We start from the raw sequence: 20853 nt of genomic DNA on the forward strand, positions 1-20853 counted from the left end.
TTGCTCGTTAAAAGAGGATCGATTTTTACGAGCGGAGACTTCGACGACCCGGTAGCAGGACATTCCAGCACCTGTGCAATCTTCCCAAAGGTGAAGAGGGGGTCCCGCAGACGATTATTATCCCGTGGACCTGCTACCGCGAGAAAGGGAACGATCGGGAACGTGTACGAGCTCTCCGAGGGTCCTGGGAGAGAAGAATTTCCAGAGACTCGCAAACTGTCCGAATGGGCGGACAAATTATCATCCGGAGTCACAACAGAGCGTGCCCTTTTCTTCTCCGGTGCTTTCTCCGAGGGCCCCACGGCTTTTCTTCCCCGGCACCATGAGACGAAGGAATGGTTCCACCTTGCGCGTTTGATTTATCGCGATCTCAACGTGTCCGGGGAGCCCTCTCGACGTCTCCACGGGACTCCCACGTGGACTCTCTTGCGATCCACCCCCACGATTTTTCCGAACCTTTTCTGCACTGTCCCCTCCTGCAACCCCGTGGACCGAGAGACGGCCGAATTCTTTGGTGGTCGTGCGCACAAAACGGTCCATCTAAGATCGATTATACGGGAGCCTGCTGAAGAGATCTCGAGCCTAAGCACGCATCGTCTCGCGACGAATCCTTGTAAATATAGCCATTTCCGTGGAACGTTCATTCTATGGCGGGGTCCCATTACGCTCCCGTCGATGGCCACGCGGAATTCGAAGAATGATCGAACGAGGATGATCGACGAGGACGATTGACGTTTGAGAAAGTCTTGGCACTCCTCAGGTACTCCTTGGGGTAATTATGGGACTGAGAGCTGGTCCAGGTGAAATTTGAATGGGAAAGCTAGCTTGTAAGGTTGTACGATGCTTGAGGATGTCGTGGTGTAGGTTGACGATCGAGCAGATGCCGAAGATCCGGCAGCGTGTCCTCTGATCGAGCAGATTACGTATTATTTATTTTTTAAGGGGTTGCGATCGGCCGTTGACGAAGAGGTCAGCGGACCACCCCCTGCAGGCTCACCTGATCAGATAGGCGAACCCACTACCTTCCTACGAGGAACAGCGTGGCAAATATACATCACAATGCCACGAACTGATCCATATTGTTAGGAAGCTGTTGGTGTTTATTCTTCGAACGGAAACAGGCGATCCATCGATCAACCCTTTGCTTTCCGTTTGCGACGACGACGAAACTGATTCGGCAATATTGTCTGAGAGCCTTTCAACTATTTTCAACTTCCATCGTGAAATAAGCTACAAACCCCTTAACTTCTGAAAGATGTCCTCTTAATTGAACACCCTGCTAAAACTCGAGCTGCTAAAACGAATGATGTAAAGTGAAGGAAAACGGATAGCATAACCGATACTGTGGTGTTGGGATCTTTATATGATCCGGCTCTTTACAGAAACAGGAACAGCGTCACCTGCTGTTACACATAAAACGTCGCATAACTACTAACGCGGTCGATCGCTGATCCAATTTGTTATGTCGCGATGCCAAAGGAGCGCGTTTCGGCCATGCCGTGTTTTATCACGCTGTCTTCATTTTCATAACGGCTATCAAAAACATACTGGTAACATTGAGCGACGTGGCCGCTGTGCACCTGAGGTGAGCGCGATAATGGTGCGGTTTCACCACAATTATCGCCGCCAGGTGAATCCAGATACAGCAAAAAAAATCCCGCCGACGGGTAGGTACAGGGTGCGCGCACAAGCCTTGAGGAGTAGTATAACCAACGTTCACGCTGACACGAGCGCGCCGAACCGCTAGAAAAATGTCGCAGCTGCAAAACGCATTTGCGGCGAGAGCAAATGGAAACGTGCTGCCTATAGATGGCCGTTGAGCACGGCTGCGAAATGGAAATTCAAACGGATAAGATGATCAACGGAACGAATTAATTAGCCGTTACAACGAGCGACGGCTAATAGGTCGAAATCGTCGGGATATCTCTATCGGTCATGTAATGCGAACCACCTTTTCGTATATTGCAATTAAATACATGTTCGTACTGGTCGTTCGACGACTATGTTCACTTACCGAGATTCGTTGGGTGGCTGCTTTTTATCGTTTCGGCGCTAGGTGCAGTTAAATTGTTGTTCTTTAATTTTATTTTAAAAATTTTTGTGTGCCTAGTACTTTCAGATTAATCTTCTTATTGGAGTTAATACAAGTAATACTAGAAAAGGGGTACTAGAAAATTAGGGGTACTACGAAATTGGAATTTATTAGGAATGCTTGGAAATCTGGGTCAAAATGGACCCAAGAACATACTTAAGCAACAACCTACTACAACAAGCCTAGAGACGCATAAGGACATTCTCACTCTGAAATCGTGCATCCCCTGGGCTCGCCCAGGTTCAAGAACCTCTCCCAGAATGCTCTCAAGTTGCAGGTTGCACAAGGTGCAATGCACTTGCGTTAGCCGATGGCGCGGATCCGTGGCAGATTAATGTGGGATCAGTCTCGACGAAAAAGTTAGAGGTCCTGTGTCCCATATGATGGATCACTAATATGTATGGTGGCATGGGATGGTGTAAACGTTATTGTGCTCTCGTAACATTCAACGTGGGTCGTTCCGCCCTGCCCTCCCCTCCCCCGCCTATTTTCCACAAGTATAAAAAGTCAAAGAAGTCGTCTGACAGAGTCGGCAGCTCGCGGATTCCCAGGCGATTACATCTGTACGAAGAGTTGACCTAACGTCGTTCCCCATTGTGTCCCTGTATCGGTGCTGGCTCCCTTTATCGAGAAAGGTCCCCTCTACCGTGCTCCTGATCGAGAAGAGAAGTCAATGGGGCCCTGGGCGAGAGGAATCCACGTTTCAATGAAGATCTCAAACTTTTCGGTGGGGTGCAGCCCAAGGTGGGGGCCAGGCAGAAGGGCAGGCAGGTAGCCCTTTTTCTGGTAGGTGGGCCTGCACGATCGCACTCCCGAAACCGGCTACAAAACGTTTTATTTATACGCGGTTCCACCAGGCCCACCTGGGACCGTCCCTCTTCTTCTTCTTCTTCTTCTTTCTTCTTCTTCGTTCCTCTCCGTTCCACCGTCTTTTTCTGCGTTTTGATTCTGTTTTCTCGCACCTTGACCTTTTTTTCGGCACCCGGACCAGTTCCCTCTGTCTTGCTCCATTCGGAGGGACACCGTCGAGCTCTTCCTTCCGAGAGAGAAGATCCTCGGGAACGTCGCAAGGTGCGATTCCGGGACCACACTTTCGCGACAAGTGCCACTGTTCGATTGGCCCAGTTCGCTTCCTTGGGGCCGGCACCGTCTTCAGGGACCCCGGATGGGGGCCAGTGGGGAATTGGGCCAGGGACTTCTCGGGGGATCCTCTGGTCACGTAATCGATCCGGTGGATTTCACGGATTTTAACGAACGCGGATTTTTCGGGGCCCAGTTTTTGAAACATTAGGAATCAGAGTCTGTGCACTGTGCTTAAACATTTTATCAACCCTGAACTAGCGAGAGAACATTAACCCCCTACTATATGCCTACATTTTCTCCAGTGGCTGTACATTAACAACAACAATATTATTATAACGTACATATTTATTAGAATATGCAGAATCCGCCGATCTGACTGACTCGATGTTACAGTGCAAGGGGTTAATCATATAATTAAACGGAGACATTAATCGTTAACATTCATCCTAGCAAGAATTGGAATTAAATTGGACATTAAGAAAAAATTTTTGCAAAAGTTCACAAGACGTTCGAAGAGGAATTAATCATGTTACGTCAAGGGCGACCGCCGATGCCCGTGGGCCCAGCTACGGGCAAAGTTACGAGCAAGTGACGTAGCGGAGTGGGGGTAGGTCGAAGAGCACAGCCGAAGCTGGCCACGTAGCTGTGACGATGCGCGTGACAAATTCATGCGGTCGTGCCCGTAGGGGCGTGGCTTCATGCTCGCCGTACTGTGTATGCCCGGGGCAAGAAAATCGCTGCCCGTACGGGCAGACGCTGAACAGCTCTTTCTTAAGGGTTAAACTCGAGATAGTCCACGCTTTTCTATGACGCTCGATAGGCGCAGAATTTATGATTAACTCACCTGGAAAGGGTAACACGATATTTTCCGGCGAAAACGATAATCGGCTCGATACGTTCCGCCAAAATGGATATTAAACACGACTTGATAATAACCCGAGGCTCCAGAACTCCCCGTCGCGCGAGTATGCTAAAACAGCGTACTGCAGCCGATGATACTTCGATATCGCAACGAACACAGCCATATTTTCTCCGGCTGCAAGCGCGTGTCTTCGTAATTGACGATAATAGCCAGAACGATGCCCTACTCGCGAGCAGTACAACCGCGAGGAATAAGTTCATTGTGACACCGGTCTAAGTAACGATTTCACACCGCGTTAATTGCATCTCCTATCGGCTTTCATCCTTCCCCGGCGACTCCGCGGGTGTCTACACTACATTTTCTACGGTAAAAATAGTCGAGGATGTCATAAAAAACCACAGATCGCGAAGGCTAACCGGCTAACCATGCTTAACCCGATCGTTTTGCTCCTGCCCGCGGTCGTTCCTCGTCGATTTGCCCTGTTCTGCGGAATTCCCGTCGCGTATTCACCTTTATCAATTAACTTCGTTTCGGAGATAGGGCTAAATTTGGTTTGAAGTGCTCCGGTTATACTGTCGTTTCGATTTCATGGTCGCCTCTTTAACTTTTTCCAATTCGCCTTTTGCTCGCGGCGCGGCGCGGCAGCTTTTAAAGTAAAGCAGCCACGTCGGATTTGGTCGAGCGATGATCCGGTTCCAGTGAACTTCAGAAGAGCATAAATAATCATTAAGATAATCAGCTCGTCTAGAGGAGCTCCCCAAGTGCAAGACCCGTAATTTTCATCTAAAAATGTAGAAAATTACGCGTGTCTCTTAGATGTGCTCTTCGCATTAAGTTGCAGCGAGAATCGCAAGTATCTGATTAAATAAATGGAACGAAGAGACACATTTATTTAACATAAATTTTCCTTAATCTTTAACGATTTTAATCGAGTCGATATTTATGCAATGTTTCGAAATACTTTAAGTTGTTCCGTATTTAGTCTGTTTATTTTTGTTACGGAATCATAAAATCCGCAATCTGTTTATAGTAAGTTAAATGGCCGAATTACAGGGACATTAAGGTAATCAAAATGAAGAAGCTCTTAATCTCAAAGATAAAATTCAGATATTTATTCAATAACATATTTTCCATTCGGTTCTATTACCTTTTGCCACTTTTGAGGTAACTTGTCAAGTTATTGAATAATACTATGAACAAACATCTTTATTTAATCTTTAAATTTTGATTTAAATGATTAGGACATTATATACCTTTCTGAAGAGAATATCTCTAATATTACAAAAAATCCTCGTGCTCAAAGGGTTACAGGAGAAAATTCCGGGTTCCTGTTTCTCCCTGATTGGCAATCTATTTATAATAAATTGGGACCAGAAATTGGGTACAGGATCCGTGAGGGAGTGCTGGTTCCGCAGATAAAGAGCTGCAGCGAGTGTCGAAGATGTATAAAATGTCAAGCAATAAATATCAGTCAAGACGCTCGGTGTAATTAACGACAACGTTTATTTCCTCTGGTTCGAACGAGTGGACGGTATTTTATGGCGTGAAGTTGCCGTCCTCGAGGATTTACGAGGGATTTTTAAAAGAAAGGCTGTTAAGTCGTGATTACGTAGCCCGGGACATTAATGGGGAACATTATCGACGGAGGCGCCGCGACAGTAATTATTGTGCTCGCGAACAATTCTATTAATAAATGCCCGCGATGTCGACGATCGATTAGCGTGCGACAATTAACGGAAACCGAAAGGCGAGATGATACTGACATACACCAACCATCCAATCGATCAAAGACGGATCGCAGACTTGCTTCTGATTCTGTCTTTCATAATTGTTGAAACTATAAAAATGTTTCGCAGTTCAAGTTGTAGGAAATCTGAACGAATTCAGTTTTTTCATTATTAGAATGTAATTCGATAATTTGATTGAGGATGGTTAGAAGACAAATACGAAGTTTAATTAATAATGTCATTTTCCTTCTTATTTTCTCTCATTCACATTATAATTGAAATTATGGGTTCTTAGGTTCTAAATAGTAAATCAGACGATCACTATATCTACATAAAAGAAAACTGCGTAGGAATATTTTATTTCAATGATTGTCACCCGCCAGCGAAGAAATTTACAAATAAAATTCTGTATTTATGTGCAAACTGAATTACAAATATTTGTGTAGCTTAATGGACGTACAGCGAGAGCCTGTACAGAATTCCACACTAGTTACACCTTCTTGTTTTTAGAAAAATACATTACATTTTTTTTTCGCCGAAGGAGAGAAATTCCCCCTTATGCCACTTACGAATCCCTTGCCTGGTGTGCGTAATAATACTCGATTATTTTAACGATTGACGGTACGCGTGAAATAAACACCTTCCGACGCGACCAAGGACACATAAAAGTCCTTCCATTGGTTATTTATTAACTGGTCCTTAGCTGCTGAACCTTGTCATTCTCTTAAGCACATTACACACAAGACTTGGCTCATCAAAGATTTAACGGAGAATGTTACCAGCTCGTGAATATTATCAACACAACCCACTCAAGAATCACATAATCCCGATTCCAAAAGCTTCATTTCAACAAATTCGATTCTCGTTGCCCCTTAGTGCTCCTCTTTCCGTTCACCGCAGCTCGCTATGGTTCATTTAGAGCCGGAGCCATTCACAAATCGAAAGCCATACTTTACATTGGCGTATAATCTCTGCAAGCAACTCTCATCTTTCTCTCCGTTTTCTTTATTTCCTATTTCTCCTTTCGTTTTTCCGAGTAAGAAGTACATAGTATACCGGAAAACACATTGAAAGAATTTAAAAATACTGTTGTACTATTTTCAGCTCGTTAGACTGATCACAAAAAGAAGCAAAAGCCATCGTCATATTTATTTCGACAAAATTGACGGCCTGATAGCGACTTACAAGTATAATAGCTGTAACACCCCTCGTGCAAAAATAAAAGAAAATTGAGAAAAGTACTAAAACTTTTGCGCATACCTAACAATTCGTACAATGAAATCCAACAACAAAAATGGAACAAATACTGCAACTTTTACCCCAGGAACCTACCCAAAAATAGCAAAATTTCACAACACCGAAATCTCCGTTGCATTCGGCACGGTGCAAGCCTTGAATCGCAACGATCCAGACGTCGATCCCTCGATCTTAATTGCGATCGGACACGGCGCTGGCTCCGGGGACAGCTTTTGTGGTCCGGTCGAGTATCGATGATGCTAAAAGGATTTTCATAGGTTGCGAAAGGGTTTTCCGTGGCAGGTCGAGGCATTGTCAACTGGGCCGTGGCGTTACGCGACGTTATACGATCACATTATGGCAACGCGGGCGCCCGACAGCGGTGTGGCACGAGCACAATGTGCATGTTGCATCGATGTCCTTCCCACCCTGTCGCAGGATCGGGAGGCGCGTGCTCCTCGTCCAGGTGATGCCAGACTGGCTGTCTGCTGCTCGTCCATCCGTTTTCCTTCGGTCTATCCACTCTCCCTCTCCCTCTCTCTCTCTCTCTCTCTCTCTCTCTCTCTCTCGTTCGACGCTCTTCCTGCACGCCCACGGGAACATATGTTTACGAACAATGAGCCTCGTGCAACGGCACGCTCTCGAAAAACCAACAAACAGAAAGGATCGCGCCTCCGCGATTCGACAGACCAGTACCGATTATATTGAGTCCTTGCATCCTTCTGGATTCGGTTTCCCGAAGGTCGGGAGTGGTCGGAGTCGGCAGGACTCTGGCAAGCTGATGGCTGCATGTACTGGTGAGATTCTGGTCGATTATGGCATTTGGGGTTGATTGTGAGTTGGTGGTCCTTGGAGGGTTTGTAGGATTTTCGACAGAAGCTGTTAATTATATGGAGACTCCGGATCTTTGTGCAGAATAGGTTTGCGCATTAATTGCAAGCCGCAGGAGCTAAATATAAGTTTAGATTTTTCACTGACGACTTTAACGTGGTGAAAATAATATATTAATACTCTGAAGGTCTTTTAATCTTTTCACTGCTTTAAATTGCAGCTACTCAATTTTTGTTATAAAAGCATCAAATCCGGAGTCTAATTATATGAAATTGCCGATTCCTGCCGTGCCGGATTTCGCGATGGTTCTTTATTAGTGTCAGAAGACGTCGGTGAAATATTTTTCATTTTGTCAAATCACCAGCCGAGTTTACGACTGCAAAGGTTGAAGACAGCAGTCAATAACGAACTTATTAAACCGCGTAAAGATGTTAAACGTAAAAATGGGGAAAAATGATGGAGTCTACGATCCCGGGACGTTTCCCTCGTATTGGTTAATGCCTGTTCGTTTCGTCCGTACGGACAGTGCTTCCTTCCACGGTTTGATTAAAGGGAGCAGCCGATAATAGACTAATTAAACGGTGCAGAAACGAAAATCGTAAAAACAGGGCGAAAAATTCCGGGAGCACTCGATCGATCGATGACGCCTTTCCGCGCACCGATTGGTCAATGTTTTTTTCATCGCTTCGTCCTCTATGGACCGTAGTTCCTTAAACGGTTTGATCCTCCATGAAATCACCGACTAATCTCGCTGCTTCATTATCGTAATGTCGCACAAGGGCGATCATCGGACAGGAACGTCTTAGCCGGCTTATCAGAGACCGTTCAACTCTTATCGAGGCGCCGATGATCCTCAGGGTCAGCCAACGGCTTTCCGTTCCTCACGGTTAATCCCCATTTAAGCCACGATAAAGACCGCCCGTAAGGATCAACGATTCGTGGATCCGACGCGACCGGTCACTTAATTATTGCAACCCCGAATTGTCCTCCGCTAACTAGACTCCAATCTCCGCCTTTGATGTTGCCGGATAAGGTGTCGGGACCCTGCACTGCGATCTCCCTCTCCTGAAAACCTTTGTGCTCTCAAACATCCACCGTCAGACTTCGTGAGAGATTAATCCTTTTACATTGAGCCCTTTATTAATCAAACGATTTATTTCAGAACTTTATCTCTATCTGTATTCATTCTATTCGAGCGTCACGCCTCCAAGATGTGGAAGACAAAATTATTTGCACTTCATAAATTAATTCAAAATTAATTAAAATGTACATGCATCACTTGAATATCATATTGATTCACCTTTCAAGAACATAACACCATAGAGAGACCCTGACAACGCAGCAAACAAATATTTGTCACTGATCCTGAATTTTGTGAGGATATGAGGCACAAGGAAACGTCGAATAATTTTTCTAGAACATAAAATCGTCTTTAACAAAATGAAGCCCTGAAAAGGTCAATGTTTGCTACTACTCTATAAAACGAAGATCTAGCAAAGTAACCGTGATAAAAGCACCGGCGATTTCAACGAGATCCGAGCCCAATAAATCAAAAATTTCGCGAGCCAGCGAGGCGCGAGGAATCGTCGAGTCCTTGCAGAAACGGGGGAGGGGAAGTGCAAAAATTATGATGGCAGGATAATTGCGCGAAGTGGCCCGCGCAGTCAAAGGTCGCCTCGACCAGACCGAGGATCGATCGATCGATGTCTGTAATCCGTTTGGGTGGAGAGCGAATGAATCAGAAAGAAAGAGAAAGGGGAAGAGAGAGAAAGAGAAGAATCGGGCATCTCCTCGCAGGGAAGCATCTGCTCGCCTCGGAATCGCGAAAAATTCGCGGAAAAAATTCCGGCAGCTGCAGATTGCCCCGTCACGCGACACACGCCGAACAATTTTTATACTCTCACCGTTACCAACAGAATATTACGTTTAGTTTCAAGGTCGGAGCCGCGCGCGCCATGATTTCATCTTTGTTCGCGTGTACGTTCACGTTTGTTTTAATTGAATTTGATGGATTGACAGCTCCACAGCGAGCAGAGTTACGCAGAAAAAGTAATTAACGTCGCCATGGAATCAGCGAATAATTGTAATGAATACTCAACTTCATTGTCCACTCGTGTCACGAATTTATCGTCGATTTTATGCGTTCGAAGCATTTTGCGTACAAATGTTTGATGAGATCTCCAGCTTCGTTGGAACCTAATAGAATTTTTAATAAACAGAATATGTACATTTTCTTCGATTTGTAAATTGTCAAATTAGTCCACGACGGTCTAGGTTTGCACACAAATCTGTACTTTAGCCACGAAGAATGCCGATTCTGGTTTTGTTTAAACGAACACAGAGTTCAAATTCGTTTGGGTATAGATTTTTGCATTTTAGGTTAATTTTCAAAGTTTCCCTCCTGTTTCAGCGTGCAAATGTAGTTATCGAAATTGAATTCAGAAGCGCTGGTTAATGAATCAGCGTTCCAGGAAGCCATTTTATAGTTCAACACCGAGGTCAAGCGATTCGAGACCACTGTCGTATAAATGCAAACGTGCGAGAGTGCGACCAAGGTCGTTCCCCGGTTCTACAGCAGAACTTCCGATTACGTTCCACGAGAAGCCGCCATATTTACGTCACTAAATGGACAGAACATGATTTCGGACCTCGGCGTCCCGCTATAATTAAATTCATCGTAGCAATTCCAATTTTGCGTGAAGACGGATAAAAGCAAAAAATTCTGCTTTTAGTCCGAATGACCAATAACTAAACTTGTAGCAGCGATCTTCATTTTCTCGCGAGCGAACGCGTTTTATGCTGCAAAAAGTAAAAACACAGAATCCTGGTTTCAACCATGACTACAAAGAACTTTGGAATATAAATAAACGATCCGAAGGAGTTCGGTATACAGTGATTTCTCTGTATATGTCGCCAAGGCCTGGGTGATAAACGTCGCGGAATTATCCCCACTACGGGGTATGTCTCCTGGACGACAAACGACGCTGGCAAGACCGGTGTTATTGACATATATCGAGAATTCACTGTACCAATGTAAAGATCGACTTGTCGACGCGTTCGATCCCGACTTTCCCAAAATTCTTCGACGCACCGGGAATAGTTTATTCGACGAAACTGCCGAGTGCACTTATCCGGGGTGCTCGAACGTTTTTTGGGGGATCGAGCGGGGTGATTGTAACAACCGCTATGCTCGCACACACTGCGAAGAGGGTGTTCCAAGAGTGTGCTCGACGAGGATCGTGGGCTTGGGAAAGTCTGTCACTTTAAACGGCAACTTTTCGACCGTTCAATAGTCATCGACTCCTTGAATTAATTTTTCGACAGACTATTCCTATGAGACTGGGGAACAAAAGTCCCACACAATCACAGATCACCCCAGAACGCTTTCCCAGAATTCCCTCCGTTATGCGAGTCGATTCCCAGATGGTACCGTACATCGGACGTCCGTTTAATGATCAGTTTATGTTCGAACGTCCTGCGTAATTTCGAACATCCCTAACACGTCCGCAGGACTTGAATTTCCTACGTTTCATGAACGTCCATTTCTTAGGTCTCTTGGATGTTCTTAGGAGTTAGATTTCGGACGTTCTAAGAATGTCCATTGGACATGTCTTTGTGCTGTTTCGGTTAAAGTTTATAAACTTCGAAAATAGTTCTCCGTCTTCCAGAGTCGTAGGACAGGAAGCACAGAACGTTCTAGTCCTTTAAAAACGTGGAACATCCTAATCTCTGCAGTGCAGCAGCTGAACCGAAGCTGCGTAATTGAAATTGAAATACAGGTATTCCGGGCATCTCGGCCGATTCCTACGAATCGAGTACCATTTCGCATCCCGCGCAAGTCCCGAGACGCATTTGCACCCGATAAACAGCGACGGGTTACACGGACGATTCGCGGCAATTTGTTTCATCTTTCGGGGCATAATCACTTAACGAGCACTCTGCGGCTCCCTTTAAGCCGTGGACTCCTTAATAACAGCCCGCGCACTCGGCTTCGGTTAACTAAGACCTCCAGCTAGTTAGGGGTGGGGGCGGGGGTGGAGATGGGAGGAGAAACGAGCAGGTCTCGTTGTACGTCAAATATTTTCTCAAGGATCTCCGCTCGACGAAAGAAACGCGAGAAAAAGGGAGGAAGGGGAGCAGCAACAATATGCGACATTCTTGGGGGATTCTCGAGTAACCGGTCCTGAAAATCGACTTTTTAATTGTATTCTTGTTTTAAGTATAGAACCTCAGAAATGTTTTCACAAAATTTTATATTGGAACTCGTTGAAATGTTAGGAGGATCGTGAGAGGACCGGAGTAGTAGTGTCAGTACAAAACTTCAATTGCGTTTTAAAGAGCGACGAGGGTTAGAAGCGAGTGGAAAAATCGCGAGAAAGGATAGAATAATAGGTAGCCAGGAAAGTAGGGTCGTTGACAGTTAGATTTGGCGATCGCGACGACAAAGTCTCGCGCGGACTGTCGCCTTGATCGCGAAACACGCTCTCGGTTTCGGACCGTGTTTTTGCAAGGCGCGGGGCGCGCAGGGGCGGGGGGAGGGGCGTCGAGCCGAGAGTGCCCGGTTGCTTAAGTGTAGGTCAGTTATACCAGACGAACTGGTTCCCCGATCGGCCGCCAATTAAATCGAAACCGGCAACCTGTTGTTTCCCGACACGCTTCTGATGTTCGAGAAGGCAGAAGGTCGTTCCCGGCTCCGGCTCCGCGGTTTTTGCGCGCCGCGATAGAGATTTCAACGATCCCGCGGCCTCTTTGACCAGCAGCGCAAGATTTCGCGAACTGCCACGCGCAGAGATCTTGATCGCGATCGATCGCCACCACGTTTTTGCCGTGCGACGATCCAGCAGCGAGATCGAGACTGGGACCGGCTCGGATCGCGACGCCAAGTTATTTGTCATTCTCCCTCACGATCTCTTCTTTCACCGCTCAACCATCGTTCTACCTCGATAGCGTTTTGTGACCGGGGAAAAAAGGATCGGCGCTTCTTGCAGATCGTTTTTCGAGGAATCTGTTGGCCATTCGTCGAGCTGCTCGCGAGAGGATCATACCACTTTTATGAAATTTATGAACGCACTTCAAGAATTGGCTGAAGCTTTCCGCCATCTGAAAGCGGATTATTTTGATGATGATACAGGTGACAGAGTCCATTTAGACTGTTTTTCATTATGTTTTTTGTTTTTGAATGTCTCATCCGAAATTATAACGAAGTTTTTGATTTTTTTTAATACTAGAATTAGCGCACAGGTTCGGATGATTTGTTTTCGATTTTTTCTTTTAGGATTAGTGAAATTGAAAAGGTGTTTTAAAATTTATTAAACGGTATTTCTACTCTGTATTTGATCCACTCATTTTTATCATTAATAGTCGCTATTGAAAAGATTTCCTTCTGTCCAAAACAATAAAACAATTTGTGCAGGAGCATTAAAGATGTTTTTCGAAAATATGCGTTTCTTTGCTCACCATGGGGTGGTTCCAATCAGGTAATCGATACTCGTGGTCAACAGGTCTGACAATCGTCACAATGCGAATCGAGCGCCACGAAATCACGATAAATCGATCAACCTTTGGCGATCGAGCGGTTCGAGTAACCGACGTCGTCGAACGTGTAGATCTCGATCAGCGTCGCTTCGCTTACACGCAGTTTTTATTATGTTCTTAAGGTGAAACCGAAGATAAGATCGTATTTGTCCAAACAGTGGGGGTTGGAGTCGAAGGAGCATGGGGTTGGTTAACGTACAGGGGTAAAGAAATGCAGATGGGTGGTGCCCAACTGGAGAAAGGTGTTCTTCGTGCCCATTGTCGATTGATGTTGCTCACTGATGCGAGGGCATTCTCGTGAATCTGTAATGGAACTGTTTTTTCTCGGTGCTGAGAAATTCATTGTTAAGAGACCCATTGTTCCTTTTTAGTTCAGACTGTTCCAGACAGTTATTTAGAAGGAAAACCCAATTTATTCACGAATCTGAATTTCCTGTGTTCATTTATTAGGTTATAAATTAGAGGGCTGAAATTGTGAACTTTAATTGTTTATTGGTTCTAAACACAATTACTTAGGAGTATCACTTATCTATTACAACGAATTTAAAGTTTATTTGTTACTCGTTCAGCTGGATTAAACAGAAGAAAAGTTTTTCTATTCTTCGAACAATGTAAGTTACAATTACAATCTTCGGAGGGATAAAGTTGTACTTTTCTGTAAATCACAAAATAATGCACAATTGAAAAGCATTTTTAAAAATTGCAGAAAATAATTCCATACAATGCTAAACCAGAGAGGAGGAAGGTTTCTTCTCTTGTGGAATAATTGAAATTAAAATTAAAAAGAACGCCTATCAAATGCAGTACTGAAAAGAATTAAAAAGAATCGAGCATCAACGTCGTGCCCGAAATATTCTTGCATTCACACTAGCAAGGATCTCGAGTCCCAGATCCAGGATCCAGGATCATTCATTCGATGTTGAACCCCGTCGTCGCACAAGTAGAAATATTTCGATTGTCCCTCTGCACGTGTGTCCGCGAGAAGTTTCCCGGCTTTGACAAATCGCCGAGTGAATCGAACAGGTACATAGCCGGGCATTCTCGGTACTCGATCATGCGAGGTGGACGTCTGAATGCGGAACAAGGCGAAGCTTTCGATCCCCTCGAGCAAATCGGCCACGTCGAAGGGATTTGCGTTGAAAAGCATTTCGTCCATGATTATTCTCGATATGGAAAATAGCTGTCCCGCGGGATCGAGTTACGATTTTCCACCCTCGCACCGGAAACAGGTCCCTATTTCACCGAAAATCCGCCAAAAACCGGTCAAAAAGCGAAAGGAAAAACATTCATAGGACATATTCGGGATCCGAGGTGACGGGCCCCGGCGTCTTTAATTCCCCTGATCGTTCGAAACGGATTTCAGACGCGTGTGAACGGAGATTAGGCCGATCGGGAGCGAGTTCCTCGTGATCTTCGCTGGTTACAACCGATATTTTGAGGAGGTCGCGTATACGGGCCATTTGAGGAGCTCGAGGGCGCATTCTCAGGGGTGTTTCTCGAACATACTCGTCGCACAATGTAACACTATCCCCCTCCTTCATGGAGCAGCAATCTTCGAGTGTCTTTAATGCGAAACCGAGCGGTGCAGAGCTCTTTCTTTCTCTCTTTCTCTCTCTCTCTCCTTCTCCCGCGTTATTTTGTCGTGAACAAATCCCTTTATGCACGGCCAAAGTGGCCGGCCTTTCGAGACGCCGTTCAGCTTCTGCTCGTTTAATGACAAGCAGCATGGAAAATCATTCGACCCCGTCGAACCGCAATGTATGCAATCATCGGGACCGACCAGTGAAACGATTTCGATCCCCTGCGACCGGTTATCGCGGTGTTCTGATCTATGGCGAATTTTCCTTTAAACCGTTTTAGGTGTCTCCAGGAATGCCACATGGTCAGAAATTCTTAGTGCAATTAATCCCTTATTTTTATGTCAACCCTTCAGAATTTAGACGCGCTACAATTCCACCAGGACTCGCAGGAACAGAATTTTTAATAATTGTGACTCTTCTGCGGATTCTTGTGCAAAGAAAAAATTATCTAAGTCGATTCTACGAAGCAGAAGCTAGGTGAAAAAATGTATTTCCTGTTTTAATAAGTTCAGAATAATATAATATCATAGAATTCTTGCATTATATGCTGTATACTTGTTCTTTTAGTTCTGGCATTCAGTTCAGTCGACCAAGTCAAGATTTATTAATTCAGGGCTCTAAATAGAAACTTAATGCTCCATGATACGGTCAATCCGTGCCAGCTTACGGCAGCAATGAATACAATCTTTTTTTTTTTGCGCTATCACGCGAGCAGATCATAAATTTGCATTCACGGGTCACAGGGGTAGGATTCGCTGGTGGAGGGGCGACCCTAAAATGTTTTGGCACGCGCCGCAAATGTCCATCGGTGCTCGTTAGAATTCATTGTCCCTTCGAGTAGACAGTTTTGGTAAACGTTCACGAAACCTGCGACGTCCTCCGACCAACGAAATTTATCGCTGCATCTGCGGACGGAGGACTGTCCGTGACCAAAATACATTGCCAATCCTGGGAAGGTGTAGCTGCAGCATGTTTTCCTGCATGTTCATTGACAATGGCTTTAATTTAACGTTTTAACGAAAAGAAAACGTACACGTTGTACATTTTTATACTTTTATTCGCAGCATCGAATTCTATTCTCTGAGGCTGTTTTTATTTCCGAGAAGAGAGTAATTAATCAATCTTCATGCAGAATGTTCTGCAAGAATTGCGAGGAGCAAAATAGAAATTTATTTCTTTATTTGATAATTTGAATAGGTTGCGTCCAGAATAAAATATCGGTGTGCTTAAATTCTTGTAATCGTTTTACTGTCTCTTAAGCCTAATTTATTTATACCTGTCAAAAATTGTTGGTCGCGCGAGGTCCAGATAAATTGAAACTGCGTCTAAGATTTTCCTCGAAACCTTACGGTAAATTAAAAATAAAATACAGCAGCATCAAACTCCATTATAAATTCATGTTGAGTCTCCGGCCTTGCAAAATCGACTTTTCTGCGGTTTCAGCGATTGAAAAATTTGTCCACCGATCGAGGTCCGACGAATTTCGTTACAATCGTAGGTTCCGCAGGCGGGCCTCTGTGTTTCGCGCTGCACAATGAGTTCCTGAAGTGTCTTTAGTGCACTCGGTAGCGCAGCGTTCAATGGCCGCCGCTCACAAATGCGCAGCGGGGTGTCCAGCTCTCTTGAGATTCGCTACTCGATACGTATGTCGTCCCCCGGACCGGGAAATCGTTGTCGATCGTGGCCCGCGCGGCGCCACGCCGCCGGGATCAATACTTCTCCGGCCCCGGGTACAACTTAATATGTTTATTGCTGTGAGAATGTTACGTTCGGATAGGTGATAGATTTTTATCTGGCGCGGCCGCGCTCGGAGCTCGCGAGCACAGAAAAGCGACCGGGGATCCTTCCTCCTCGACCTTTTGACTTCTCGACCCCCTTTCGATTTTTTTTTCTCCTCGCGGTTAATGGCCCCTGAGCGATCAACATTTTATTGGAGCTCGAACGACGTCACGGTTTCTCTGACGAGCTTTTTATTTGTAAAATGGTTGGGCGAACGTAAGTTGTGAGAGTCTAGGTGATTTTTCTTTGGGTATACCGATGATCAAAGCGATTTATTGTTTATTTATCGAGCATCTCGCAAAGCTTCCTAAGTGAAAAATTTAGTAATGGAATTATTGTTTGTATTTCAGGTGATTTTGAAATAGACGGAATAAATTAAAAATATTTGATATTATTATATATTTTTGAGGTCGTATGATTTTTATGATGGTTGAAATTTGTGATGTTTCAATGAATACATAATTTGATGAATTTGTAGTTATAATAGGAATACATTTTTTGAAACGGTGTTAGTAGAAAGGGTGGGAAAATAATGATATTCTCGCTTATGCCATCTGTGAAGGGGTGGTGCAATTACAATAAATCTCATAGCCCAATAAACATGAGAATATGGAAAATCATTTCCCAAGGAGAATAGCTTCTACTTTATATTAATAACTTGTATTTTAACATTTCAGGTAAAATGTCAAGAATTAACAGAAATCTCAATAGGGGATGTTTTGCCTTTACGGAGAGTGATACAAGAAGTTTGGAGGAGAAGAGTATCGACTTTCCCGTTGAAGATAACTCAGAATTCAGGTAAGTATTTGAAATTTTTTACTTTTTATAAATATATATCCAATCATATTTTGTGTGTGAAGATCCCCATTACAATTTTCTTGTCTTCTATGGTGGTGGGGATATTATATAGCGTTCGTCACTATAAAGATTGAAATTTAAGTAATTTAAATAAAAAAATAAATTCTTGAAAATCATGAATTAATTCCTCTTCGTCCATAAGATGCGATGCTAAAATCGGCAATTATTCACTCCATAAAATCTAAATTTAGCGCCATTCAACGTAGTGGCAAAACGCTGAAACTGATAGACAAATGTTACCAACAAGTGGTAATTTCATAAAAATCAACCAACAGCGCCATTGAACGCAGTGGCGCCATAGACAAGGTCCTCGTCTGTGGCACCACAATACCTCGTCTGTGGTGGCACCAGGTGGCACCGACGACATATAGAAAGTAGGAAGGAATAGACCATTCAACAGCACCGACCGTCGGTGACGAGACGTTGGCAAATTACCGACCGGCCTCGGGCCGGTGCAAAAAGTTCGTTGTTTATCAACCGTCAGTATCGTTTTGCTACTTGTTTCAGGGTTTTGCCGCTACGCAAGATGGCGCTACATTAAAATGTATTTTCAGAAGGATTTATTAATTTAAATTTGCTTTACCGTATAATTTAGATTTTAATCAATTCAATTTAGTATTTAAAGTAATTTAATAATAATGAAGTAATAAATACTATTAAAAATTAAGACGATATCGACGATGTCTGACGATGTTGTCATTGTTTATACTTACAGGGAACAATTAATAGCCCGCATCGAGGACGTGGTTTCAACAATGACTGAACAATTATGTTCGGGTCGACTTCCTCAAGTTGCATACTCAGCATCACAGAGCTACAGTTCTCTGGGCACACAGAAATTCGAAGATAGTAAGATAGAATCCGAATCTCAAGAAGATTTCGACCGAGTTGTCGAGGAGAGAGACCAAATTGACAAAATGACGGTAATTGATTTCGCGAGGAGCAGGGGCAAGGAGAAGTTCGCGTTGACGATGACAGTGATGGCTGCGGCGCATCGTTTGCTGATTACCAACACCACAATCACGAGGCGATCGCTCTATTACGATCTAAAAAACGGAAAAACTTTGAATTTGGCTCCGGAACAGAGACACGTGGATCTGGCTGTGAATCAGGCGGCTAAAATGCTGAACTGCGCTCCTTGGGAGCTCAGTGAGTATAATTATTTTCATTCCTCATTATTCTTCTTTTCGTTACTCACCGTTCAATCATTCCAAAAATATTAGCACTGAATTTGATCAGGAGCTTCAATCACGCAAAAATGTATATTTCTATAGACCTAGCATAACTAATAAATATTTCTGTTATTATCAATATAATAAACTGGTCTATGGCAAATTTTACTCACCATCAATTAACAAATCAAGTTTTAGAAGCAAAAGACATTTTCTTCTTCTCTTTACTATTTTCCCGAAATTTGAAGGCGGAAGAGACTGCATTAATTTCTACTAAATTCGTCGTTTTATAAGCAAAGTTAGCACATTACAGCTGTAGCATAAACTCCCAACAATCATGCGGTAGCTGCAATTAGCCATTAACGCGGGGATATTTGCTGCAACCCGCGAATTCACGTTACAGTAATCGGAAACGCTTTCGTAATCCTCCGCATTAACAATCAATTGCGCAGATCTGTTGCCCACGTCAAAGGGATTAGCAGCCGGCGAATTAACCCTCGCGCTGGTCGATAATCGAATTATCGACTGCACCGTGCCAGGAGGTGCCCTTGTTCCACACATCGCGTCGAATTTGATTTCCGTGCGCACGAGAGCCAAAATGGTGTTGATCGTCGAGAAGGATTCCGTGTTCCAGAAATTACTGGAGGAGGACTGCACTAGGCTAATGAATTGCATTTTGGTTACCGGGAAGGGCTATCCGGATGTTGCTACTAGGATGCTGGTGAAATTGTTAGCAGAGAAAATGGCGCTTCCGGTTTATGCGCTCGTTGATGCGGATCCTTTCGGTGTGGACATCATGTGTGTCTATCGGTGAGCCGAAAAATTAATATTTTGGGGAAGTAGTTGATTAATATAGTAATTTTTAGATTGGGGGAGAGGAGATGGTTGTTTTAAAATTCTACTGTTGCTTCATTTATTAATTTACGTGTTCATTTAATCGTTTCTTCAAATTCTAGAACGTGTAGATCTTATTGGGAGGGTTTTGTTGTGATTTCTATAGAAATTGGTACAGTCATAATTGTTGGAGTACTTATAAAGTAGTTACCACTTTTTGGAAATTTTAAGAGTTCCTATCGTCGTGTGTATTGATATGATTGAATATAATTTTCTGAATGTTTTTGTGAACAGTTTCGGATCAGCGGGTTTGTCCAATCAAGAGGCGAGCCTGGCATGCCCTAACGTGCGCTGGCTCGGTGTTCATCCTTCGGAATTAGTCGCTTTGGGTGTGAACACGATTCCCCTGACCGAATTCGACTTATCGAGATTGTACGCGATCGAGAGTCGACCTTACATGACCGAAGCGTTTCTTAGAGAGCTCAGGATAATGCGAACTGGTAAAGCGGAGATAGAAAACATATCTTCTTTTTCTAGAAAATTTCTGAGCGCTACTTATTTACCTTGCAAGATCAAAGGAGGCGATTATATGTAACATAATCAAATTGGGTAACATTAATTGGGTCAACATTGGGTAACGTTAATTTTTATCAATAAAATGTAGTAGTTTTTGATACACACTACAGTATTTTCATTTTGTGCTCAGCATTAATCTTTGGGATGTAAGTAGAAATTTTAAGAGAATATTGGAGAGTGAAGGCACCTCTTAACTATGGAATTTATTATTTTATTAGAGTCTTTGTGTTTATAGGTTCCATCTGAAAATAAAATATATTTCCTTTTAATGTTTTATCGATTGATAATGATAAGTAATAAAAATAGACATTACTACCTTCTGCGACCGAGAAGACTTCATTTCCTGCTGCATGCACGCCATTTTGGTCTCGCAATTGTCGTCACTGTCTTCGAGGTTCACTAACTCCGGAACTTTTCGAAAAGATCCTAAATAAATCACACTGCTATCCGATGATTGTCTCGAGAGGATCGCAGAATCTGTTGAAGCTATTTGCGAATCAATGTTGCGAGTGCTCTTTGCTCTCGTTTCGTGAAGATGGTCGAATAACCTTAAACTGCAACGATTATTCTTAACTATATAGTAAAGCAATTCGCGTTTAACTTTCTTACATTTAATCATAGCGTATAGACATTCTTACTTTATGACCACAAGAGATTTTTTTTACCAAAAACAATTTTTATAGTATCC

General features: G+C 43.7%; 1 protein-coding gene across 1 annotated transcript; it reads left to right on the top strand.

The window, feature by feature from the left end:
• The first annotated feature begins 7616 nt into the window (after positions 1-7616).
• On the top strand, positions 7617-20184 carry Mei-w68 (meiotic W68). Its single transcript, XM_076792624.1, has 5 exons — positions 7617-7797; positions 17403-17523; positions 18299-18732; positions 19208-19565; positions 19884-20184. The coding sequence occupies exons 1-5, from the start codon at positions 7617-7619 to the stop codon at positions 20182-20184; spliced, it is 1395 nt and encodes a 464-aa protein (XP_076648739.1).
• The last annotated feature ends 669 nt before the right edge of the window (positions 20185-20853 follow it).

Source organism: Halictus rubicundus, chromosome 8 (assembly GCF_050948215.1).
Source record: "Halictus rubicundus isolate RS-2024b chromosome 8, iyHalRubi1_principal, whole genome shotgun sequence".
In the NCBI taxonomy this organism is placed as follows: Eukaryota; Metazoa; Arthropoda; class Insecta; order Hymenoptera; family Halictidae; genus Halictus; species Halictus rubicundus.

Bases quoted from the DNA above. Each gene is read 5' to 3' on its own strand.
- Mei-w68 (XM_076792624.1), top strand. From the start codon at position 7,617: ATGAGCCTCGTGCAACGGCACGCTCTCGAAAAACCAACAAACAGAAAG. The intron at 7,798-17,402 runs GTGAGATTCTGG...TTAACATTTCAG, and splicing joins GCTGATGGCTGCATGTACTG to GTAAAATGTCAAGAATTAAC. The intron at 17,524-18,298 runs GTAAGTATTTGA...TTATACTTACAG, and splicing joins GAAGATAACTCAGAATTCAG to GGAACAATTAATAGCCCGCA.